The 27,008-nt window shown below is 45.2% G+C and overlaps 1 protein-coding gene across 1 annotated transcript in view; it reads left to right on the top strand.

Moving 5' to 3' along the window:
- ADTRP (androgen dependent TFPI regulating protein) overlaps positions 1 to 26,384 on the top strand; it is a 72,569-nt gene extending 46,185 nt beyond the window's left edge. The window contains exons 5-6 of the mRNA XM_019796052.2: positions 18,303 to 18,454; positions 26,136 to 26,384. Coding sequence (XP_019651611.2) covers positions 18,303 to 18,454; positions 26,136 to 26,170 — 187 coding nt within the window. The 3' untranslated portion in view covers positions 26,171 to 26,384. The remainder of the gene's footprint in view (positions 1 to 18,302; positions 18,455 to 26,135) is intronic.
- The last annotated feature ends 624 nt before the right edge of the window (positions 26,385 to 27,008 follow it).

Genomic DNA, 27,008 nt, shown 5'->3' on the forward strand with positions numbered 1-27,008 from the left:
CACTTGAAATACCAAGAGGTTTAATGTGTTACGCTTGGCTCTTCGCACTAGCCCAATGTTTAGAAAGTTCACAGACTGTGGTCTTCCTCCTACCCCCAGTCCCGATGAAAAAACGCTGTTCTTTTAAAAACCTTTTAGTTGGTATTAAGCCACAGTATATGGCCCGTCACTAATGACATCACTGAAGTAAACTTTCCAGAAGTCATCAGGGAGAATTCATTTGAAAATCCAATTGAATGTCACTTGCAAAGGGCAGGCTTCTAGAAGAGGTGACCAGTCATGCATTCCTGAGTTATTTGTTGTAAAAGCATTAATCACCCTGAACTCATTTGCTTCTAATGTGAACGCACTACATTATTCCACAGGAATTCTGTTACCAATGATCATTAATGTAGAGATCTGAAGCTGCTGACTATGGGCAGGGTTAATAAAATCTGTCAGATCAATGGCCAGGATAATGGGACTGTTAATGCTCCCTAATAGAAGTTGGATCTTCCTGGGTGTGGCAGAGTAAAGGCAGGCAGAGAGGCAGGTGGCTGTGCTGGGCAGACGGCCCCATCACTTGCCTCCCAAGGTGGCCTTTGGGTGAAAAGAGCATTGATGTCCACCACCGGGCGTTGCCAGGGCTCTGAGGCAGCACGGCTGGAAGTGTGGGCAGCAGCTGTGGACGGGGGAGGGAGCCATGGGGCGGCCACGGGGCAGCTCTGTGACCATGCTCCAGCTGCTTGCCGGCCTGCCTGCAAGCACCTGGTGCTGTGGACATCCTAGAACCTTGCTTCACCCCACTCCACACTGGGCCACCGATGAGATGAAGGACGACAGCCACAGTGATCCTCGTGGCAATCACAGCTAATGCTCACTGGAAGCTCTCAGGGGCCCCGGACTAAGCCCTTTCCATACTCTGATCTCAATCCTCAGAGCTGTACTTTCCATGACATGTGGACTATTCCCTATTTGATGACAGAGGGAGTTGAAGTTCAAACAGATTCAGTAACGGATCCAAGGTCAGGTTTGAAAGCATGTGCCCTTAATCACTATGCTCCTGTATTAGGGGGAGAGACATAGAAACTATAGCCTAAAATCAGACCAAAGAAGGTGCAGGATGTGTCAATTGGCCTACATGTCTTGCCACTTGGACATGCAACCCGTCAGTGTGTTCAGGACCAATCTTGGACAAAGTCAGTAAAAACCATGGCTTGTCTGTAAGGCTGCTCCTCGAAGCTTTGCTATTAAAATGTGGGTACCTGGGGCCTGTAAGAGGCCTCTTTGCTTTGTGCCACCCACTTGCAGCCCTGTTGGGGCCGCAGGAGGCCCTCTCTGTCCAATAATGCTCTATTATTAATATTTGTTCTTTCTTATTCCATCCCTGCCCCATAAAAACTTGCCACATTTCTTGTTATCTGAGGGTCTTGATCTCCTGCCTATCCCCTAGCTAGTTCAGGTCGAGTGGGAAGATGTTCCCTCGGGGCTGCCTCTGAGCACAACACTGACATGACTGACAGCAAAGGCCATCCAGGGCCAGCACCCAGGGCCCCAGCAACATAGCTGGGCATGGGAGCACGGTGACACAGGCTCTGTGACATTTCTAAGCCCCAGCAACTACGGTAACTGAGGTGCTGACACAGCTGTCTTGGGGCACAGGAATGGGAATGGGATGGAGTTCAGAGGTGGAGGCTAGAGATGCAAGAGGCTGCCAAGACCTGGGGAAATGAGGGGCCGGGATGAAAGAGGAATGGTAGTTGCAAATGTAAAAACTATAAAATACTAACACTATTAGATGTTCCCAGTAAGCAGTGTTCTCTGCTCACCCCACCCCCAGATCTTCCAAATACACATCATAAGTGCTAGACTACATGGCACAGGATAGAGATGCAGTCGGACTGAGTGAGAGAAATTAGCAAGAGGAAAATGCAGGGACAGCTCCGTGGAAGATTGTGTTGGCTGTGAAGAACATGAACGATTCGAATACGGGGAGAGAAGACAGTCCCCACAGAGCGTTGAGGCATGAACAAAAGTGTGAGGGTGGGAGCAAGCACACTGAGTACAAAGGGGAATGAAGGAAACAGTCTTGTTCTAGGGGAGGAGAGTGTGTGTAAGTGTGGGCGTGTAAGTGTGGGTGTGTAAGCGTGCGTGCATGTGGAAGGAGGAAGAGGAGAACGATTAGCAGGAGCAGAGAGGAGGGTAACACATTACCAAGAGCCTGGTGGCCAGACAAAGGACTTTGGGCCAACATGGCAGGCAATAGGGAGCCACTGCAGGCCCCGGGGCATCTAAGGAGCATGATCTAAGACACGTTAGGGGAAGTTTCATCTGGTAGTTGCATAAGAAGGTAGATTGGAGAGGAAAGAGACAATTAGGGGCATGGCAGGCAGCTGGGGCAGCCTGACATCATGGTTATCATTTTCTCTCCTCCAGCACACATCCATAATGCCCTTCACACTGGCTGAAGTCATCATCAGGCCGTATTGCTATCCACAGAAGAAGAAAGGTCTCACCTTGTTGGCTCTCGCTAGCCTTGCGTACATCAGCAGGTAAGCATTGCAGAGAGAACATCTACTTAGACTTTTTCCTTCAGAACTATGAGGGATACTCCTGAAGAAGCAGGCCGTTTTGTAGGAGTGCTTTTATCTTGGGTTAACAGGGACTTAACCATCACTCGCTGTTTACATAGGAAAGATTCTTATTGTTTGATGTTATTGCCATGGAAGCATCGTGTGCACCAAAGTACACAAGTGTGCATGCACAAGCAGCAAGTCATGCGTTCCTCTCTCCCTCTCATGAGGAAGTCATCATTGCAAAGCTACACTTGCTACTTTCCCCAAGAAAATATTCATCATTGGCTCCATTTGCAATTAAAATGGTTGGATGTTTATAGCAGCAATGTCCACAATAGCCAAACTATGGAAAGAGCCCAGAGGTCCATCTACAGATGAATGGATAAAGATGTGGTATGGATATACATTGGAATACTACTCAGCCATCAAAAAGAATGAAATCTTGCCATTTGTAACCATGGATGGAACTAGAGGGTATTATGCTAAGCAAAATAAGTCAATCAGAGAAAGACAATTATTATATAATCTCACTCATTGTGGAATGTAAGAAAAAAACAGGATCATGGAGTAAGGGAGGGAAATGCAAAGTAAGACAAAACCAGAGAGGGAGAAAAACATAAGAGACTCTTAATCATAGAAAACAAACTGAGGGTTGCTGGAGGGGAGCCGGTGGGCGGGATGGGGTAACTGGGTGACGGGCATTAAGCAGGGCACATGGCGTAATGAGCACTGGGTGTTATATGCAATGGATGAATCACTGACCTCCACCTCTGAAATTAATAATACACTACATACCAATTAATTGAATTTAAATTAAAAAAATAAAATGGGAAAAACTTAAAAAGNTGGGCCACCGATGAGATGAAGGACGACAGCCACAGTGATCCTCGTGGCAATCACAGCTAATGCTCACTGGAAGCTCTCAGGGGCCCCGGACTAAGCCCTTTCCATACTCTGATCTCAATCCTCAGAGCTGTACTTTCCATGACATGTGGACTATTCCCTATTTGATGACAGAGGGAGTTGAAGTTCAAACAGATTCAGTAACGGATCCAAGGTCAGGTTTGAAAGCATGTGCCCTTAATCACTATGCTCCTGTATTAGGGGGAGAGACATAGAAACTATAGCCTAAAATCAGACCAAAGAAGGTGCAGGATGTGTCAATTGGCCTACATGTCTTGCCACTTGGACATGCAACCCGTCAGTGTGTTCAGGACCAATCTTGGACAAAGTCAGTAAAAACCATGGCTTGTCTGTAAGGCTGCTCCTCGAAGCTTTGCTATTAAAATGTGGGTACCTGGGGCCTGTAAGAGGCCTCTTTGCTTTGTGCCACCCACTTGCAGCCCTGTTGGGGCCGCAGGAGGCCCTCTCTGTCCAATAATGCTCTATTATTAATATTTGTTCTTTCTTATTCCATCCCTGCCCCATAAAAACTTGCCACATTTCTTGTTATCTGAGGGTCTTGATCTCCTGCCTATCCCCTAGCTAGTTCAGGTCGAGTGGGAAGATGTTCCCTCGGGGCTGCCTCTGAGCACAACACTGACATGACTGACAGCAAAGGCCATCCAGGGCCAGCACCCAGGGCCCCAGCAACATAGCTGGGCATGGGAGCACGGTGACACAGGCTCTGTGACATTTCTAAGCCCCAGCAACTACGGTAACTGAGGTGCTGACACAGCTGTCTTGGGGCACAGGAATGGGAATGGGATGGAGTTCAGAGGTGGAGGCTAGAGATGCAAGAGGCTGCCAAGACCTGGGGAAATGAGGGGCCGGGATGAAAGAGGAATGGTAGTTGCAAATGTAAAAACTATAAAATACTAACACTATTAGATGTTCCCAGTAAGCAGTGTTCTCTGCTCACCCCACCCCCAGATCTTCCAAATACACATCATAAGTGCTAGACTACATGGCACAGGATAGAGATGCAGTCGGACTGAGTGAGAGAAATTAGCAAGAGGAAAATGCAGGGACAGCTCCGTGGAAGATTGTGTTGGCTGTGAAGAACATGAACGATTCGAATACGGGGAGAGAAGACAGTCCCCACAGAGCGTTGAGGCATGAACAAAAGTGTGAGGGTGGGAGCAAGCACACTGAGTACAAAGGGGAATGAAGGAAACAGTCTTGTTCTAGGGGAGGAGAGTGTGTGTAAGTGTGGGCGTGTAAGTGTGGGTGTGTAAGCGTGCGTGCATGTGGAAGGAGGAAGAGGAGAACAATTAGCAGGAGCAGAGAGGAGGGTAACACATTACCAAGAGCCTGGTGGCCAGACAAAGGACTTTGGGCCAACATGGCAGGCAATAGGGAGCCACTGCAGGCCCCGGGGCATCTAAGGAGCATGATCTAAGACACGTTAGGGGAAGTTTCATCTGGTAGTTGCATAAGAAGGTAGATTGGAGAGGAAAGAGACAATTAGGGGCATGGCAGGCAGCTGGGGCAGCCTGACATCATGGTTATCATTTTCTCTCCTCCAGCACACATCCATAATGCCCTTCACACTGGCTGAAGTCATCATCAGGCCGTATTGCTATCCACAGAAGAAGAAAGGTCTCACCTTGTTGGCTCTCGCTAGCCTTGCGTACATCAGCAGGTAAGCATTGCAGAGAGAACATCTACTTAGACTTTTTCCTTCAGAACTATGAGGGATACTCCTGAAGAAGCAGGCCGTTTTGTAGGAGTGCTTTTATCTTGGGTTAACAGGGACTTAACCATCACTCGCTGTTTACATAGGAAAGATTCTTATTGTTTGATGTTATTGCCATGGAAGCATCGTGTGCACCAAAGTACACAAGTGTGCATGCACAAGCAGCAAGTCATGCATTCCTCTCTCCCTCTCATGAGGAAGTCATCATTGCAAAGCTACACTTGCTACTTTCCCCAAGAAAATATTCATCATTGGCTCCATTTGCAATTAAAATGGTTGGATGTTTATAGCAGCAATGTCCACAATAGCCAAACTATGGAAAGAGCCCAGAGGTCCATCTACAGATGAATGGATAAAGATGTGGTATGGATATACATTGGAATACTACTCAGCCATCAAAAAGAATGAAATCTTGCCATTTGTAACCATGGATGGAACTAGAGGGTATTATGCTAAGCAAAATAAGTCAATCAGAGAAAGACAATTATTATATAATCTCACTCATTGTGGAATGTAAGAAAAAAACAGGATCATGGAGTAAGGGAGGGAAATGCAAAGTAAGACAAAACCAGAGAGGGAGAAAAACATAAGAGACTCTTAATCATAGAAAACAAACTGAGGGTTGCTGGAGGGGAGCCGGTGGGCGGGATGGGGTAACTGGGTGACGGGCATTAAGCAGGGCACATGACGTAATGAGCACTGGGTGTTATATGCAATGGATGAATCACTGACCTCCACCTCTGAAATTAATAATACACTGCATACCAATTAATTGAATTTAAATTAAAAAAATAAAATGGGAAAAACTTAAAAAGAAAAAAATAAAACGTTTGGATGGCCGAATGATTTGAACATCCAAATATATTCCATCTAGAAAGGCATTTGATGAGCATGCTAGGTTTGACTCAGTCCTGTTGCCTGTATTTTTATGGGCTCATTTGCATCAACATCTGGCACTGGAGCTCCTACAGGGCATCTGGGCAATTGCCCAGGGGCTTGCAGAACAGCCTCGTTGGAGGCATGAGAGGTAATTCAAGTAGCTGGCCTAGATTTCATCATTCAACCACCTGGTGACACCAATAGTCAGAAGTGCTGCTTAGTGTTCATAACCAGGGGAAAAGTCTTGGCCTTCCACCAATGATTGGAAAGCCCCCTTCCATTCTGTCACCTTCTAATCCACTACCATGCTTTTGCTCTACTGATAGGGGCATGCCAAGCATAATAGCTGAAGATGGAAGCTTTAATCATGATGTTCCTTCTCCAGTCTAGACTTACATCACCTGTTCCCATCTGACAATGTGGGTCACCCCCAATCCCTCCCTATGCGGGGGAAGTTAAACTCAGTATAGGGCTCTTCTAGAGATGGAAGCCACAGTGCTTGTGTCATTGGCTTTTGCCATCCTTTGTTTCAGAGCCTGTAAGCTTTGTTCCCAGAACTCTGTTGATGGTTCTTCCCTTGCCTTTTCTCCCCCTTCTGCAATATATGCACCTCCCACCCTTGTGCACCTCTCCTTTCCCAAGTGTCCCAAATCTTTCTCGCCTCTCCTCTCTGGAAGAAAGTACTTGCTCCATAAACCTACCCCAAGACTCCAGTGAGCTAGGCTGTTCTCCAATCTGGGGCCTTTGTATTTTAACAAAGGATACTTTCAGAGCATAGGCAACAGTTGGGAACCTACTGGCAGTTAATGTCTGGAGCACAGTGTTGAGAAGGATTCTGAGACCCTACCAAAAAAAGAGTTTTGTCACCCTTGAGCAGTATCTACCAATAGAGTAAGAAAGGAGAATGGCAGGATATGTGCCACGTAATTGCCATATCTGGCTTAACGCAAAGGAATAAATNGCCATATCTGGTTTAACGCAAAGGAATAAATCCCTAAAGATAGACTATCTGGAACCCGGGGTTAGGTAACAGTATGTATACATCAAGGTATTTTTTGTTGTTATGTGAGGAGCGGAAGCAGGGTGGTATCTGGCTGATTATGTGGATGGATTTCCGTGCTTTTGTCTGTTGTGTGGACTTCCATCTGATTTGGTCTTCCTTGCTGAGTGTAACTTTTTGAGCATTTTTTGGTCTGTTAACTTTTTCTTTTTCTTTTCTTTTTTTTAGATTTCATTTATTTATTTTTGCAAGAGAGAAATGGAGAGAGACAGAGAGAGAGAGAGCATGCACGAGTGGGGGGAGGGTCAAAGTCTAGAAGCAGACTCCCCGCTGAGCAGGGAGCCTGATGGGGACTTGATCCCAGGACCCTGCGATCATGACCTGAGCCGAAGGCAGACGCTTAACCAACTGAGCCACCCAGGTGACCAAGGGGGTAAAAGACCACCAAAGCCACTGGTATTTTGGGGAGAAATTGTGGTAGCCATAAAGACGATAAGCAGTGGTCAATAGGGCTTAGCTTGTCGGTGCCTGGGCACGTGATCGGACCATGCAGGGAACTGCGGGGTTAGACAGGGGAGGAGCGATGAGGTGGGGGTCCCGTATGAATGCATCCTGGGTCCATTCAATTTTCATCAGCTCCAGGCACTGTGCTAAGCGACTGAGGATACAGTGATGTGCAAGGCACCACACCGCCTTTAGGGACTGAGAGAGAAGAAAGTGCCCAAATAAAGGGACGACAGAGTGAGGGGGAAGTGCAGGGTGCTATGGGTACCCAGGAGGGATGTTGCGAGTTAGCTTCTGGAGGTGACTGATGTCTAAGCTGAGACGCAAAGAATGAGTTGGAGTAAGTCAAAAGAGAGGTGGGAAAGACCTTTAGGCAGAGGGAAGAGCATCGGCAAAGGGCTAGAGTTGCTGAGCATAGGGCTGAACTGGAGGACAGGGAAAAGCTGGATCAATCATCCACAGCAGCGAGTCGGGACTTTGAACCTGAGGACTTGTCTGTGGGAAAGTTTGAAGTGGAGGAGAGAAATGATGTGGCTTGTGTGAGAAAGATGATTGGAGTCTGGGTGAAGTGTGGCAAGTAAAGAACAAGACCGAGACGCCAGTTAGTGGCATTTGTGGTAACTCTCCGGGAGGATTGACATTAGCCAATTGATGACAGTATCAATCAATCTGCAAATGAAAGAGAGAGGGTGAGTGGTGGAGGTGAGGTGAAGGTCACCCAGCCTTGGAGACCTCCAGCCTCGGCTGTTAAGTGACACGCCCATGGTCATAGGGCTGGGGAAAATCAGCGCTGGGACTTACACTCAGGGCTCCTATTTCCAAATGCAGGGCACTCCCCACGGTATCCGCAAGGCTAANAGCGGGGAGCTGAAGTGGTTTGGGATTTGGACCTCCTTATCCTGGACGAAGTCCTAAATCAGCATTTGGCGCGTTGGGCTCCGTTTCTGCTAGAACGAAGCAAGGACGCCTGCATGCTGCCCCAGGGACCGACCGAGGCCGCCCTACCTGCGCCCATCCTTGCCGGCGGTGGGAGCTCGCACTCCGCGGCCCGCGGCCTCTACCCTTCCGCGAGGCTCTGGGGCCCGGGGGCCTCACAGCCACAGATGGCCGGCGACGGAGTTCCACAAAGCGTGCACGGCCGTGGGGATGTTTTAGGGAAGTGGCCGTGGGCCAGCTGTTACACACGCCGGTTCGGATGGTCAAATAGGGAAACAGCCATAGCAGGAATGAGGTAAAGAACAGGGGCCGAGGCCAGAGCGAGCGTGAGAAACAACCATGAGTCAGAAAAACGGCGGTAACTCTGAGCTGGAGAAGCGCTGCCCGGCCCAAACCACGTGACAACGACCTAAAAATAGCCACCAAGACTGTGGGGACTGCCTTGCATGTGGCACTTGATTTTTGTCATTTTTCAGATTGCCAAATTGGAGGGCTGGCTCGTAAGTGGGAAAACAAAGCTTTGTGAGGTAGGAATAACTGCAACTCTTTCATTTCCTTTGGAAAGCATGACTCACCTATAAATACTGTAGCTTGCTCCCCGCTCCCGTCTCTCTCACCCCTCAACAGCTCACCTCGCGCTCTCTGAGGTCCTTGGTAAGGAGCAGGGAAACAGAAACGTTGCTACAGCTGGCTCTGATTCACTCTCTTGTTGAACAAATATTTGCCTTAACACAGGGCTGGTCTTGCAGGGAAAAGCCAAGTGCTGTCAGGCCAAGTGCCAAACTATGGGGGGCTTGTACTTACTAAGGGGGCATGAGCCCTGTGTTATAAGAACACAAGATGGGGAGGGATGACATTTAGCGAATACAAGGAGGCCCAGGAACACAGAGGAGGCAGCGTTTACATCTGACAGGGTGGTGTGGAAAGGGCTTCAGGAAAGGCGCGTGTTGGATCCAGGCCTGGAAGGACTAGGGGACTGCAGCGGCGGAAGTGAGAGAAAGTGAACCGCAGAGCACGGTGCCAAGGCCAAGCGAGCACAGACCACGGCAGAGCAATGATCGGCACCTCGCTGTCCCCGAACCTGCTGGTGATCCAGGCTAATAGGACGTGGTCCAAGAACTGCCCACCCCCAGAGGCTTACTGACAGCAGGCTAGAGGTTAGACCCAGTGTAGACAACGTGAGGTTTGGTGGTTGCTTTTTGTTTCTACAGCAGGGAGGGGAAGTGAGAGCTAGTAGTAACATGGCCGGAGAATTATGTTGGCAAAAGTTTGTCTTGACAATGGTGCTTAAAACGGATTGGAGCAGCAAGACGTGGGAAGCAAAATAGAGGAAAATAACAAATAAAAGTTAGCTGGAATATTCTTACCATGGAGTTTAATCCCCATGACCTATTGTTGGTCCATGGTTATATCATAGCTCCAGGGTCAGCCCTGCCTGGGTGCTCAGAGTATCCCTTCCCCAGCTGCAGGTGGCCCAGGCCTGCAGGACCCTCTTCTCTAAGAGTTCTAATACGCCCGAGTGCTCACACCCGCCGATGTTTTCCACCTAAAAAGACTGAGAGGATACCTAGACCCCTATGCCCAACGTCTCTGCCTGGCTCCACTTTCAGTGCAGCTTGCCCCGTTGCTGAGCCACTCTGCTGTTGCCCACTAGTGCCCTGTGTCAGTAGAATGATGCTACCAGCCACAACAGCCCCAGGTGGCCTGCTAATGCCCCACTACCTTGCGCTCGGTAGACCAGACGTCCGAAGGTGCCATAGGCGTCTCTATTAGTGGCTAAAGCATTGCATGCTGAAGACAAGCATAACGCAGATATGCAGCTATCATCCAGCAGTGGGGGAGATATTTGNGTTGCTGAGCCACTCTGCTGTTGCCCACTAGTGCCCTGTGTCAGTAGAATGATGCTACCAGCCACAACAGCCCCAGGTGGCCTGCTAATGCCCCACTACCTTGCGCTCGGTAGACCAGACGTCCGAAGGTGCCATAGGCGTCTCTATTAGTGGGTAAAGCATTGCATGCTGAAGACAAGCATAACGCAGATATGCAGCTATCATCCAGCAGTGGGGGAGATATTTGTAAAGTCGCTCCTTGACGGCATTCCTATGAAGCATGAGAGATCATTCCTTTCTTCTATACTGTGCTCACTTGGGTGAGCTCCCACATCAAAGCAGCCTGGACCCTCTGGTGTAACAATCCTCTGAATCTGTGCGTCCATTTACATACACACTTACATGTGTACTATGCGAATAGATATCTTACCTCCAGAATACATTAAAAACTGCCAGAGGAATGCATGGAGCTGAGTTCCCAGATCAGCTCCTACTTCCACTCATGCATTATGGTGAATTCCTGCCGAGAGCCCCTGTTGCTCCTTCCTGGGTATAAATACAACCTTCATCTAGGGTTGTCTGGATGCACCAGAGTTATACAACCTCGAATCTTGAGATCAGAATCCCAGCCCCATTTTCCACAGAAGTACTCCTTAGCCCCTAGGTTCATTAATATATGAAATACATATAAAAATGCCACACAACCCCCCCTCCCCTTATTATCAGCATTTGGAGCCTGGNAAATCTGTGCATCCATTTACATACACACTTACATGTGTACTATGCGAATAGATATCTTACCTCCAGAATACATTAAAAACTGCCAGAGGAATGCATGGAGCTGAGTTCCCAGATCAGCTCCTACTTCCACTCATGCATTATGGTGAATTCCTGCCGAGAGCCCCTGTTGCTCCTTCCTGGGTATAAATACAACCTTCATCTAGGGTTGTCTGGATGCACCAGAGTTATACAACCTCGAATCTTGAGATCAGAATCCCAGCCCCATTTTCCACAGAAGTACTCCTTAGCCCCTAGGTTCATTAATATATGAAATACATATAAAAATGCCACACAACCCCCCCTCCCCTTATTATCAGCATTTGGAGCCTGGGCCAGCCAGGATGCAGACTGGAAGTAGGTAAAAGCAGGGGAGAGGATGTGGCCATCTGCCCTCCTCATACCTCCTGTGCAAACCTTAGCTCCTGTTTGCAGAAATTAGAAACAATACCAACCTGAAGAATGATACCTCGGTACCAGCAGGATGGACGACAGCCCTGAGACATATTGTGAAAGGAGCAGAATGGGTTTTGTGGATTAACTGGCATGTCGTGGGCAAATAAGAAAAAAATCAAAAACAATTCTATGAATTTTTGGCTGTTGGACTGGGAAGATGGTGGTTGCGCTAAGAGAAGCAAAAAAATAGTTTGGGGATATAAGTAAGAGACTCCATTTAGAATCCCGTATCTGGGTCCCATTCTGGTTTAATTGGTTTAAGATATGTCCTGAGCATTGGGATTTTTAAAGCCCCCATGGCAATTCTAATCTTCAGCCAAGCTTGAGAGCCACTTGCCTAGAGAAACTTCCGTTTGGATATTCAGACCTGGGCTTCCCAAAAGAGGTGATTACAGTGGAGATCCAGGGAGTGAACCCTCCTGGTGGGATGAGGTTGCTGAGGGGAGAGAGAGAGGGAAGGGGGGACAGAGAGGGAGGGAAGAAAGCAGGAATGGAAGGTAGGGAGGGAGGGGGGAGACAGGGAGAGAGAGAGAGAGAGAAGCAGAAAGTGAATGTGGGTTCAATGCCCTCNAGCAAAAAGTGAATGTGGGTTCAATGCCCTCATCTAAGGGGCACGAGGGGCAAGGGGGCAGCAAAGTAGCAAAAAATGATCAGATGGTAGAAACCTGGAAAGGTCCAGGAGTCATCTTTGTAGCTTAAAGTTGGTGGCTCATGTGTGACTGGGAGCTGTTTTCAGGGGGGAGTGCAAAGCCTAAGAGGGCAGGTGAGCAGAGGGGTGACATGGCACTGCGTTGCAAAGGCAGCAATAGGCTCAGTCCCTACCTTAAGGAATCACCAGGTCCCAGGCATTGTCAAGGACATTTTCATTGTAGGAAGTCTGCTAACTTGTTGAATTTACTGACAAAATGTGAATCCAGGTTGTGCTTGCCTTCTGGCCTCAGACGCAACTATGACCATCTCACACACTTCTGTAGGAAGTTGGCATGAAAATATGGGGCCAGGGAGTCCTTTAATTCTATTATTCTGCTGGGCTAGGGAGATACAGCTTGAGTGTTAGCACTTTAAGAATTATATGCAGAAAGCTCACCAAACCCCTTGTTCCCTACTGTTCCCTAACAATGGAAAGACTTCCATTGTTGCTGTACTGATAAGACACAGAAAATACGAGTTTTATAATAACCATTGGATTTAGGAGGAGAAAACTATAAAATGTTAATTTTTGGCTGCCCATCTGTGAGTGCCCAGCCTGACTCACATNTTCCCTAACAATGGAAAGACTTCCATTGTTGCTATACTCATAAGACACAGAAAATACGAGTTTTATGATAACCATTGGATGCTACAAGATTTAGGAGGAGAAAACTATAAAATGTTAATTTTTGGCTGCCCATCTGTGAGTGCCCAGCCTGACTCACATAGATTTACATGGCAGAAGGTTCTAGAAGGACATATAAAATTGCTCTCTCAATTGCGGGACAGAATTATTGGCCTCTTCAAAGTGTTAACGAAGTGAGCAATAGATTAACTAGATTTTGGAAGGCCATGGTCCATCTCCTGGGTTTCAGAGGCTGCGGTGTTTTTGGGGGATCGGGCAGCCGAGAGCTGTCTAAGCAGCTGCAGTGAACAGCAGTTAAAGAGAACCGTAGGTGCCNTCCATCTCCTGGGTTTCAGAGGCTGCGGTGTTCTTGGGGGATCGGGCAGCCGAGAGCTGTCTAAGCAGCTGCAGTGAACAGCAGTTAAAGAGAACCGTAGGTGCCACTAGAACCAACCGCCCCAAGGAGCCATTCATTTAAAGATCTAAAGATTAGTTGATCATAGAGTTGCGGGTCCATTTCTGGGTTTTCTATTCCATTCTGTTGGTCTATGTGTCTGTTTTTTTGCCAATACCATGCTGTCTTGATGATCACGGCTTTGTAATAGAGCTTGAAGTCAGACAACGTGATGCCCCAGCTTTGTTTTTCTTTTTCATCATTCCTTTGGTGATTCGGGGTCTCTTTTGGGTCCATACAAATTTTAGGATTGTTTGATCCAGCTCCTTGAAAAATGCCAATGGTATTTTATGGTTTCACTCATATGTGGAACATAAGCAATAGCACAGAGGACCATAGGGGAAGGGAAGGAAATCTGAAGGCGGAGAAATCAGAGAGGGAGATGAACCACGAGAAACTATGGACCACGGGAAACAAACTGAGGGTTTCAGAGGGGGGCGCAGTGGGCAGAGGGGGTATCAAGGTGATGGGTATTGAGGACAGCACATGTGGTGATGAGTGCTGGGTGTTATACGTAACTAATGAATCATGGAACACTACGTCAAAAACTGATGATATGTACTGTACAGTGGCTAACTGAACATAATAAAAAAAATGTTTAAATAAATAAAATAAAGAAATAAAGATCTAAAGAACTTGCCATCTTCCTGGCGCTTGGGAAACAGATGTGCATTATAGATACGATCCCTGTCCCATTCTAGGCTACTGAGAAAGACGGTCCAATAAGGCACAAGGGTAAGTTCATGGTAAAGGAAGTACATGGCATAAGAACCTAACTGAATGAGTGTTACAGGATCTTTCGGAAATCTTTTCTAGAGAAACTGACTTTTAAGCTGAGATCTGAAGCATGTGTGTGGTTCAGCCAGACACAAAGCAAGGAGAAGTGTGTCTTGGGAGGTGAAAATGTCAGAGGTGTTCCAAGCAGAGACAACAGCATGACTGAAGGCCCAGAGCTGCAGAGCTTGGTTCATTGAAAAAACAGAAAAGGGTCCAATATGGATGAGCTGTAGATCTGAAGGTGGACGGGGGCAGAGAGTGGCCAGGCAGGCTGGGTAGAGGAGCTTGGGTATTTTCCTAAGGTATTGGTGGGGATCCCCTGGAGGCAGGGGAGTGCCAGGAGCAGATTTCTCTTTTGGAAAGATTACCATATTACTAGTAGCCTATGGTATGGAAAGTGGATTGAAGAGTGCAAGAAAGCCCAGCAAGCAGACAGTTATAGAAACCCTTGCAGATGAAGAAGCCTGGAGTGGAGTGCAGCGTACGAACATTTAGATGTGGATTCATGGGATCCTACATGGGTCTGGGGAAGAGCGGACATTGACTAAGAACACAGTGATGGATTCTGTTTTGGCTTTCGCCTTCCATTCCCTCCCTCCCTCCCTTTCTCCCTCCCTTTCTCCCTCCCTTCCTCCCTCCCCTCCTCGCAATCTGCTTCCTTCTTCTTTTTCTCTCTCACTCTCCCCCAAGTCCTTTCAACATATATTCCGGCAAGCCATAAAGAAGTGATCTCAGGGATGTCTGGGTCAAGCATCTGCCTTTGGCTCAGGTCATGATCTTGGGGTGCTGGGATGGGGCCCTGCATCAGGCTCCCTGGTTAGTGGGGAGTCTGCTTCTCTCTCTTTCCCTCTGCCTCTCCCCCCTGCTCATGCTCTCTCTGTCTCTCTCTCAAATTAAATAAATAAATAAATAAATCTTTAAAAAAATAAAAAGAAGTGATCCCACCTGAGTATGAGCGTCTCCTCATCCAGGCATCTCGCTCGCTGCCCCTCATTAAATAATTGCCCTCTTGCCGGATACCGTTATTTGTTTTCATTACTTTTCCGCTGACACTTAACACACCTATAACTTTCTTTGCACTTTCTCTGTGAAACTACAGACTTCGTTAACTTACCTCAGGAACTTTCCTTTGTGGAACCTTATGCTGAAGGAAACAAAAATGAAGTAAATAAAGAGAAACTTTCCAGGCCTCTAGGGGAATGTTCTTATTTGCCGACTATCTTATATAAATGGGCATGGAAACTGGGAAGCCCTAATTTCTAGTATATAAAGTAAACAAAGTGAACTAATTAAAACAATCCGTTTGGAGTGCATTCAGATCTCCGTGTTGACCCCAAACTCCTAGCCCCAGCTCCTTGGGGATTTACTTTCTGTCCCTCAGACCTTTCCTGGCCTGTCATGAGAAGCGGCCATGCAGGAGACAAGTGCTACGGCTCTCCTTCCGAGGTACATGTCCTTGGGATGCGCATCTCACAGAATTCCAATGTGCGTCATAATGATAAGGTAGGGGAGCAAAATTTCCACCCAGAATGTGTCTCTTTGGCGTGAGGACTATTTTAGGCTCATTATTTTTAAGAAACAGAAGACTCAAGAAGAAACTTTGTCCTTCCCCCAATTGCCAAAAAGAATTTAGATAGGGAGTCTGCTCCAGGAATGGAAGTATGACCATAGAGAAGCACAGTGTAATATGAACTAGGTGAGGTAGACAGGGAGGAACCTAGCAAAGTCTGTTTAAAGAACTAATTTTATTTATTTATTTAGATGTGTGTGGGGTGGGGAGGGGCAAAGGGAGAGGGAGAGAGAGAAAGAATCTGAAGCAGGCTCCAGCCTTAACATGGAGCCCAATTCAGGACTCGATCTCACAACACTGAGATCATGACCTGAGCCAAAATCAAGAGTCAGATGCTTAACTAACTGAGCCACCCAGGCGCCTGGAAAATCTGTACACATGAAACAGTAAATCCGCATTCCCTCCTTCCCACAAGCCCTGGCAGCCACCATTCTACTTTCTGTCTCTATGAATTTGATGACTCTAGGTACCTCATACAGGTGGACTCATAGAATAATTTGTTCTTTGTGACTGGCTAATTTCATTTAACATAATATCCTTAAGGTTCATTCATGTTGTAACATGTGTCAGAATTTCCTGCCCTTGTAAGGCTTAATAATTTTCCATTGTATATCTATACCACATTTTATGTATCCGTTCATCCATGGATGGACACTTGGGTGTTTCCATGTTTTAGCTATGGAGAATAATGCTGCTATGAACACAGGTATACAAATATCTCTTTGAGTTCCTGCTTTCAATTCTTTAGGGTATATAGAGAGAAGTAGAATTGCTAGATCATATGGTAATTCTATGTTTAATTTTTTGAGTAACTGCCACACTGTTTTCCATAGCAGTTAAACTGTTTTATGTACTTACCAACTGTGCATAAGGATTCCAATTTCACCACAAGCCCTCCAACACTTGATATTTTCTTGATAGTAGCCATCTTAAGGCGTGTGAACTGGTATCTCGCTGTAGTTTTGATTTGCATTTCCCTAATAATAAATGATGTTGAGTATCTTTTCATGTGTTTGTTGGCCATTTGTATATCTTCTTTGGGAAGATCTCTCTTGAGTCTGTTATACATTTTTAATTGGGTTGTTTGGCTTTTTTTCTTGCTGTCGTTGAGTTGGAGGTGTTCTTTGTCTATTATGGGTATTTACCCTCTATCAGGTATATGACTTGAAAATGTTTTTTCCCAGTCCATAGGTTTCCTTTTCAATTTATTGATCATGTCCTTTGATATACAGACATGGCTTCTTAAACTTCTTACTGTAGGTGCCTCTCTTGCCTCACCCCAGTCCCGACCTCATATTAGTCCTTGTCACTTCCACAAGCATCTAACAAATCTGAAGTATTTGAAACAACCGAGACTACACTTGGATTTCTGAAAGTTTAATTAAGCTCAGAATTTTATTCTTCCCTCTGAACTCTCTTGATTACCTGAGGTATCCAAATTTGAATGTTGTTTCTGAAACATGACCTAGCCTATCCTAATTGTTACAAGAGACAAGGAGCCTCAAAGAAAGGTTGCTAGGACCCCTCTGTGCCATCTCTAAGAAGAAAGTAGCTTATTAAATGATCACAATGGGCCAGGCACTATTTTACTTTAGATGTGTTAACTCCCTTAATCTTGACAATAGCTTTATAATATGTATGCTGTTTGCAACCCCCCCCCCCCACTTCTCACATGAAGGCAAGGGACAGAAGGGCTGAATAAATTGCTGAAGGTAAGATAGCTAATAGGTGGCAGAACTAGGATTTGGATCACAGAAGGCTGGTTCCAGATTCTGTCCTCTTAACCAATTATAAACTGTAGTCGATACATCATCTTCCCCATATTTAATTTTAAAAGTTATTTCAGATTTTGGCATCTTCCAGTGCATTTGGTTTCCAGCATACAGCATTTGCAGGCTTTGCTTCGACATTGTGGCTCCTCTCCTAGCATTTCTTTTCCTTCCCTTGGCTTCCAGAAATGACTTCTATTCTATCCTCACATGAGCAAGATCTGAGCCTCCTGTAAATCCATCTTTTCCTACTGAACACTCTATCCATGGCTGTATTCACGAACTGAAATCACGGCTGACAGTTAACCCCCTCCTACCTCTAAAAAGGCATATTGTAATAGAGCAATAATACTCAATCTCTGTCCCTTCTACCCCAACAGACTCTGAGGGCTAACGAAAAGCTACACCTGACTCTTAGGTACAGAAAAGCAAACCCCACTTGTCTGGCTGAGAGCCAGTGAATGATGCCATCTTAGCAGGTTCAATGCCTCTGCAGGTCATAGCTCTCAGGGAAAGGAATAATTCATGTCCTCACATACTCTCTTTGGCTGATGATGTGTTTGATGTTCTCCCATATTCTTTCACCAACATTGAATTTTAATGGATTAGGTAAAATAGCCAAGCCCAGCTTATGAAAGAGGATGTCTCTTTGAATCAAGTCTATTTATCCAGAAAAAAATCACTTCTGTAGGTTTGTGGAACACCTCAGCTGTTGACAAATGATCCCCATGGTTTCTTTTCATCTGCCTGGGCTCCAGAACCCCATTGATCTTGAGGATAAAATGGCTCCACCACCAACCCGCCCCCGCTGTCCTAATTATTGTGACTTGTCATTTTCTCCAGGGTCCTATGGATCTACTCTGAGACGGGTACGTGGGTATATCCTGTGTTCGCCAAACTCAGCCCGGTGGGTCTAACAGCCTTCTTCTCTCTCAGCTACATCTTTAGTGCCGGCATCTATCTACTTGGAGAGAAGTTCAACTACTGGAAATGGGGTCAGTTTATTTCTCTTTTACCTACAAAAACATACCTTCCTTACACTTTCTCTACTCCTCCTGGAAACAGAAGGAGAAACTAGTCCAAAAGCAGAAGGCAGTGATGCTTAATGCCTTTGTCCAAAGGATTCAGACAGGTCCTACCAAAGTAGGCAAAGGGAAAGCCTAGAGGAAGCTTGAATTTTCTCAAAGGACCCCATCAAATTATATCCCCTCCTCCCCAAACAATACCTCATTTACCTTAAAGACTAAAAATAATCTTGTTTAGAGAGCTCAGGACCCAGAGAACAAGGTGTCACCATCCCCAGCGTGAAAAAAAATGAACTCAGGGTCTTCCTCCCGTAAGTGAGGGACTGAGGGATACAAGCTTTTATGTGTCAAGGCATCCTTTTTTGAAGGATAGGGGTCCAGATGACCCCCTTCGTTCTTCCAACCTCAACAGTGCCTTCCCAGATGATTTCCCATCCTTCTGCCATTAGGTTGCTTCTCAACCCTTAATAAAACATTTACCAGATAAAATCACAGCCTATACTTGAGATGGGAATTCTCATTTAAACAGGGTCTTGGGCAAAGTGAATATGTCCGCAAGCTAAGCTTTCTAATTATAGGTAGTTGGAACCACGTTGCTTCTTAAAAACAACAACAACAACAACAACAACAACAACAAACCCCACAAAAAAAACACAAAAAAAAACCTTAGCTGATTTTAAAATGGAAGATTTTATTCTCCTTCTTGCTTCTCCCACCACCCCACTCGCAGAATATTATCTTGTTGGAAAAGTAACCATCAAAAAATCAGGTTGCAAGATAATCATGATTTTTCCCTCCCCTAAGGGAAGTACAAGAACCATACCCTGATTTTGTATATAAGGAAGCAAGAGTCACTGACAGTCCCCCACATCACACTCCCACATGCCATTCTGTTCTATCAAAATAGAAATGGCACAAATGGCATCTTCCACCCAATCTATGAACTGGTGTGAAAATATAAGCCTGTGTAGGCAACAACAACAACAACAACAAAACAAAACAAAACAAAAACACCACCACCACCACCAACAACAACAAAAACCACGACAGTTTCATAAGAGTGTACATTTCTGGGAGGAAAATGAGACCCTGGAGAAATAAGCATGCCACTTGGCTTTTTCACATGTTTGCTACTCTTGGAGAATGTAACTGGTTGGAAATCTCAAAGGCACTATCCTTGAAAGCAAACACTTAAAACACGGAATACTAAAATTTACTCCCAAAATCAGGATTCCAAATCACAGGAAATTATCCAGAGGAGAGAAAAAAAAAATGTGTTGACATTTCAGATGTGTTGACATCTAATTCTAACTAGTTTGGCTCCTTGAAGTTCTTGGTAAGGATTTTTGATGCCTTCCCCAAATCTATACCAAAAAAAAAAAAAAAAAAAAAAAAAAAAAAAAGAAAGAAGGAAGAAACCAATCCATTTGAAATTTGCAGAGAAAAACGTGATTACTCAGAGCTTACAGAACAGTAACTATTTTAAACAATTGTATTGAATTAAACAATCTTGAATAAGTTGTTACTCTACAGTGACTATGTCTGTTGAATTAAAAAATTGTTCACCAAATTTAAGATTATTTCCAATACAAAGCTCTTTTAAATAAGCTTCATTGGTTAAGAGCTACATCCAGGTTTTCACTACAATTAGGTCCCCATGAGCGAATAGGCTAGCATCAACGTGTAGACCCACACACATGCACATGTGAACATTCCTGTGAGTGACAGACACATAGGTGGCCATGCGTCCCTCTCCTCTGCCTAGATTTTAACTCCTTAAAGAATAGACTGGGCCAAAAGTCCTATATAGCATCAGAATAGGATCATAAGTGGGTTAAGTTCTAAATGGATCGTCATTACAAATGGTCTAGTAAGAATTATAAGATAAATTAGATCACTTAACATCTCAGTTGCAGTAAACACTTACAATTGCCTAAAACTAAACAGAGCTATCTATGTGAGCACATTTTCCTGTGTCTTATTCTGCTTAAAACACTTTAAGCCTTCCCCAGTTTACAGATAAAGTCCAAACTCTTGGAATGACACAGGAGGGGCTCTGTGAACCAGTCCCTGTCATGGCTTTTGCTCTCCGCTGTCTAAATGTGTGCCCCAGCAGAACCACCAAATTACTTGTATTCTTTACACATTGTTGTTGTCCCTCCTCTCTGTGGGCTTCAGTCTCTCACATCCCCCAGTCTTTGTCTGTCTCACACCCACTTAATCATATCAACTCACCTCTTCCAGGAAGCCTTCTATGGTCTACACAGAGATTTGTTTTTACACAAGACCCTGAGTTCTTAAGGGTTAGGAGTGTGCCTTATCCATCTTTGACTCTCCCATTTCCATTAGCTCACCAGTGGATCAATCAATGCAGATGGAGGGTATCTAAGGGCTCTTCTCTCTAGGCACTAATGGGACTTGGTGCAAAGGGCTTCTGAAGACAATCATCAAGGAGTGACTATAATGGTTAAAGATGAAAGTATTTGGCAGAGAGTTTAAGGAGCATATATGGTGATGCTATGGTATACCAGTTGGAGAGCTGTTGAAAAAGAGATGCATGTTAGGACAGGTAGTGCAAAATAGGGGGAAGGACACTGGAATAGAAATTTAAAAAACCAGGGTATGTCTCTCACCCAGCCACAAACCAACCGTGTAAGCGGTGTCAATATACTTCAACTTCTCAGTGATGGGATGGCCTCGAAGTTGGGTGACCATCCGTGCTAGGTGGCCGAGGACAGCCCTGGTGAATGCCTGGCGTGCGAGTGTGCCTGTAGTTTAGCATTGTCGAGGCGTGGACAATCATCTGTGTGCTTCTATCTCTGAGTTCCTCTGCAAACCTGTTCTGAATCTACGGAGACATGTAAGCAGCCACCTCTTCTGTCCAAATCCAGGAGTAACCCTACTTTGTCACCTCTTTACACACCTGAACTTTCTTGGATGAGAGCACAATTCTAAGGAGTGCTTTGGTGATGCTGTGGGAGGCAGTGGTTAGGAGAAAAATTCTGTGCCAGACTGCCTGGGTTCCAACCTTGGTCCTACTATTGGTAGACCAATGACACTGAGCAAGTCACTTACTATCTTTGTGTTCCAGTTTTCCTTGAGCATCATGGAGGTAACACTAGCAACCCCCTCCTGACATCCTGGAGGACTATAAATGACTTGAGAAGTATCAAGTGACCAAAACAGGGCCTGGTACATAGGATTCATTGCTATTAATCTCATTCTCCCTCCTCAAAAATCAGTAACCTTTCCTATGTGGGTATCCCATCCTCTCCTTCGATTGTATGCATCACCTACCAGTTTCCCCAGCTGAAGGCAATGAAAAGCAACAGTCACATAACTGAGTGCAAATTGACAGAGGGGGAGCAGTTCGAGAAAAATTAGGAGGTCAGGCTAATTGAGGCTAGAGTTAATTGGAATCTCTGCTTCTGAAATCCTGAGACGCTATGTGGTCTGGTTAGGAATTACCAGCTAAGTACCAAGTGGTCAAGAAACATCAGTCAAGACCCATCTAATATGCAAGTATCTCTCTAGTAATAGTCCTTAACCTTTACTCCACATTATAGAATCACTGGGGGGAATTTTAAAAATACTCATTCTCAGGTCTACCCCAGACCAATTGAATCCCTATCTGTGGAGATGGGGACTTGGCATTGATATTTTTAAAAGCTGTCCAGTTATTTTAATTTGTAGTTAGTGTCAAGAGCCATGATCTCAGGATCTCAGAGTAGTGCTTCCCAAACTTGTCTGTGTTTCCAAATCTTGTTAAAATGAGGCTCTTGTTAAAATGTAGGTTCTCATTCAGTAGAGCTAAGGTAGAGCGTGGGGTTCCTCCTTTCTGATGCGTATGCCCAAAGATTCTCATGCAACTGGTCTCTGGCAGGGATGGCCACGCTCACTGAATGTCTACCGACTTTCTACCTCCTTGTGTGTCCCGTCAGAGAGGAGAGAGAAGGGCAGTAATAAGAGGTGATGCCAATAATCAAATGTGAACTTGGACAATGGGTGACATCCTTCAGGAGTACACAGATGCATGGATCTGGCCCTGTATACCAGGGAGACAAAGCTGCCAGGCCCTCTGGAAGGTCCTGCTGGCCCTCAAGAAGACGCTCTGGTTCTCGAGAGTTTCCAGAGTGCCACCATGCCTGACTTGTCACTATCTTCCCCCCCTTCCCTGTGCTAGCTTTTATGTGTCATAGGACAGAGGGCTGGACAAACACAGGGTCACTTACTGGGACCCACCAGGAAAGATTCAATTGCTATTTTGGGGGCATAGTTAGATGGAACATAGATTTCAAACAATAGCAGAATCAGGCAAGCGGAAGCAGTGTCTGGAAGAACATTGGAAGCTTGGTCCACCATGTCTGAGCACCTAGGGATGCCCCAGACACATTCTTTCCACCCTGATGGGGAGAAAGGGGCTGTCAAGGGGTTCCAGGATAGGCTTCCTTGTCTGTCTGCCACTTGAGTACTGAGTGTTCTTTCTTTCTTCATTTCTTTCTGTTGCTTTCTTTTTTTCTTCTTTCTCTCTTTTCCTTGACAAGACACAAGAATGCTGACATCAAGACATGAGTTCCTCAGGAAGAGAAACAACACAACCCACAGGATATATCAGGCACAAAAGGAGCATAGTGCCAGGCCCACATGGCAGGGCCTCTTCTAGATAGATGTGGCTGGAGAGGCAATCAGCTTCTCTCTGACCCATGACCCCTCTGCTAACATTCCTGAGGGACATGTGCAGGGAGTCAAGCTATCCTTTGTCAGGGCCTGAGACCATAAATCCTTTCCCTCCTAAGGAAAGTTCATAAGCTGAAAATTCAAGTCTAACCATGTGACTCTGTGTCTATGACTTGGACAGAAGGACATTAAAACCTTCCCTTAATACTATTTTCTGTTGACCAGATTTTTTTAAAGGGAAATTTTATTGTTGAAAGCTGCTTAGAGGCCATCTAGCCTATCTCTTTGGTTTTATCCATGAAGAAATTTAAGGGTTTTTTTTTTCTGCCTTGCATATTGTCTCTGATCATTTCATAACAAAAGACTCTTATCAGGACATGACCCCACGTGTATTTCTAAAGCATGGTCCCACAGGGGCCGCATTTGGTCAATAACAGAAATATATCTCCTTTTTGCCTTTCTTGTCCTAATTTCACCTCCCTCAGATCAGAGACCACGTTGGATTATTGCTTCTCCTTCTTTCACTGCCTCTTTTTCTACAAGAATTTCTCCAGCCAGAACCTCAGCTCCATCTCCTTCCTGCTACGTCTGCACTGAAACTTTTACTCATTCATGTTCAAACCTCATTCTTCTAACACCTCCTATCTCCCCAACCATCTGCCTTCTCACCCTTTTCCAAGCCAACCCATGGAAACTAGGAAAATGTTCTTCAAATTTTCAGTTCAAAGTCTAGCAGCAGTAGCTTTCGTGATTGCAGAGACATAGGTGTAAATCTTTGTGAATATAATGTTTTTACTTACTCTGTTTTCTCACTATTGGAATAATAAGAAATGTAATTACATATGGTATCCATAGTGATGCTGATTAAAAGAATGGGTTCTTTTTTTTTTTTTTCCATGACAGCAGAAAACCTTTGGATCTTAAACAAGACAAACATTAAATGTTTGGCCTAAAATATCTCTATTCCTTGGTACTAACAGAGGATAAAGAAAGGACTTAAATGAATCAGGGGTGGACTTAGCTCCCGAACTGCCAACTAGGAGGCATTCCAGTGGGAAAAAATGCCCTTCCATGAAGGAAAGAAGGATAACAAACAACATTATTTCCCAGTCAGAATATAAAATCCATGTTGTGAACTTTGTTTGAGTAAGATTATTACTAAATCAACAGCTCCCTAATCTCCAGCCATGTATTGTGGAGTCAGAGGCAGAGATAAATTCTGAGGACTCAGAGAAGCCTAGAGACCACTCAGCTCCAAGAGACTTCAGGACTAAGGACCCACCTCCCGCTGTTAGAAACAAAAAGAAAACCATTACTCCTGTGACATTCACACCACATAAGCCACTACAGAAGAAATGACTGTTGGAAGTCCACTCAGAGACACATTTTGGGACGATGCCTTCTCTAATGCATGGCAATGTCTTAGTGCTCTATCTAGCTGCATAGTGTTGGAGGTGGGAGACTCTGATCCCGGAGAAGGAGTCACCTGCTCTCCTTCCACAAAGGAACTTTCTGCCATCACTTCCACTCCTGGGCTGATTGTCTCTAAGCCTTCGGTATCTATTGTATTTCTTCAATGGAGAAGGACTCTTCAATCCTGGACACCTGGGGTTGAAGGAGTGTGGTTATGATTACAGTTATATTCGAGGGGCTGGGGTTGGTAAGAAGGTTTTAGGAGCCTTCAGAGGGACTGCAGGGGCAACTAAGTTGAGAAGTTTACATTGCCCAAGTTCTTGAACATGAAAGAATTAATGCGTCATTTAGCTGACAAAGAATTTATTATGGGCAAAGAGAAGGTTCTGGATTTGTACTTAGAGACCTACCATACAGAAGACCTGATGGGGGAGGAGAGAACCCACATCAAAAATGCAAAATAAGTAAGAGCCTAAATGAAAATGACATGAAGCTCGAAAAGCTGGATAGCTTAGTAAGGCTTCCCTGGAGTGACTGAGGGTATCTGGACTGATGAGTAGAAGAAGAAGAGAGAGCACCGTCCTTAAAAATGTTGAGAGACATGAATATAGGATGGCCCCAAGGGCTGTGTGATTAGTAGTCGGCTGTCCTAAAAAATCAGTGTGATGAGGGAGACTTCAAGACATCAGTCACTACAGCCTCGGAGAGGGGAATTCAAGCAAATTAAAATTAGTAGAAGGCATTTAAGGGCATAACTGATGGACGGGGGCAGGATTTGAAGGGTGAAACATGAAAGTAAAAGCATGAGGTGGCTGTGGCACCGAGTCAGAGCTAACAGGGCTCTGGAATGGGCAAGGAGAGGCTGATTTGAGAAAAGTTTTCGAAGTAGGATTGATAATATTTACAACAAGTGGGAAGGATAATGCGCTGATGCAGTGTTAGAAATTTCAGAGTTTATGCAAAGATTTATGATCAATAAATACAGAGGTACCAACTTGTTGGCCGAATGGAAGTCATTATAGAAATCTAGGGCTACAATTTCAGCAGAAGAAAACCCTTCGAATGAGCTTACTACAATCTAATCAATACGCCAGTACCCCTCCATTCAGGCTGTTGAGTTGATCCGGGGAGAGGTCATGGAATGAGCCCTAATTAGGTGAATCTCCACTCCTCTCTTTCTTCTCTAATTTGATGTCTCTTTGTTTCCATTTGCACAACCTCAGAGTTTTTTGATGGATTGTATGCAGCCCATAAACACTTGGCCAAAAGCAACCTTAATCCGTGGCTCACATTTGACCAGCAGAACCCCCTGAAGGCAAACAGCACTATTGGTCAACAGGCTAGCTAGGAGCCAAGCACCAAGCAGGGACAACAGAGCTGCTTCTTGTCCTTTCTGTAGAGGTGCTAGGTTTTCAGAAGTCCGCAAAGTACATCCTCTTGCCTTGGGCTAAGTGCCCTTGACTTTCTGCTCTACCAAGTCAGGCTGAATGTCTACCTGCACAAGAATACCCGTTAGAGAAACCCTGAAGTCTGACGTCTCTCTCTGTTCTTCATCGTACAGGTGACACGATGCAGCCAAGGAAAAAGAGGAAGTGATCACAGGCTGTTTTCCAAGAACAAAGGAGGAAGAAAACATGAGAGTTTTCTTTTCTTTTCTTTTCTTTTCTTTTCTTTTCTTTTCTTTTCTTTTCTTTTCTTTTTTTTCTTTTCTTTTTTTCTGGCTGGGGAGGTGGTGGAGGCACATAGGAAGGTAGAAAGGGTAGGCAATGATATTTAAATTTAATAAGAGGGTTTATGAAGGTAGCTTAATGTGGGGACTCTTCGTTTTTTTTACCAGGTTTACTGGATGTGCCAAAAACAACAACTGCTGTCTCAGAATCTGTTACCTTCATCTGGCCTCTGTGGTCAAAATCTGGCCAAAGGCCAAGGAAATTCACATAAACTTGGCTTTAGAGAATATTTAGAGAGAGAAACGGATTTGGGATCCCTGAAACTCTTCACGTTACAGAGAAGGGTGTTGAGGACCTAGCTGAAAAGTAATCTGCATGAGGGCCAAAGAGCTAGGATCACAGCCAAGATAATAGCATTTGTCCCCCAGATCTTCTAACTCCCGGCGCTGTGCCATTTTTAATGACCCCAACTTTCCTAAAAACAAGTATTTTCGTCAACTAGCTATTTTCATGGACTGTTCATCCATTTTGTTTTCCTCAGTCTAGATAGAGGTGTAGGGAGATAGGTGCTACCAAAGTCATCTGTCCACCTGATAGAAGAAAAATTAATTGGGGCAATGAGAAAGTAAGTTATAAAAAATATGGGGAAATCTACCCCTCTTGTGAGCAAGCATTCGGGGCAGGTCCAAATATGGGACTTCACGACATCATCATCAAAATCTTTTCCATTCGAATATTGCTTAATTCATCGAACAAATGTGCAT

The sequence above is a fragment of the Ailuropoda melanoleuca genome, chromosome 5 (assembly GCF_002007445.2).
Source record: "Ailuropoda melanoleuca isolate Jingjing chromosome 5, ASM200744v2, whole genome shotgun sequence".
Lineage (NCBI taxonomy): Eukaryota > Metazoa > Chordata > Mammalia > Carnivora > Ursidae > Ailuropoda > Ailuropoda melanoleuca.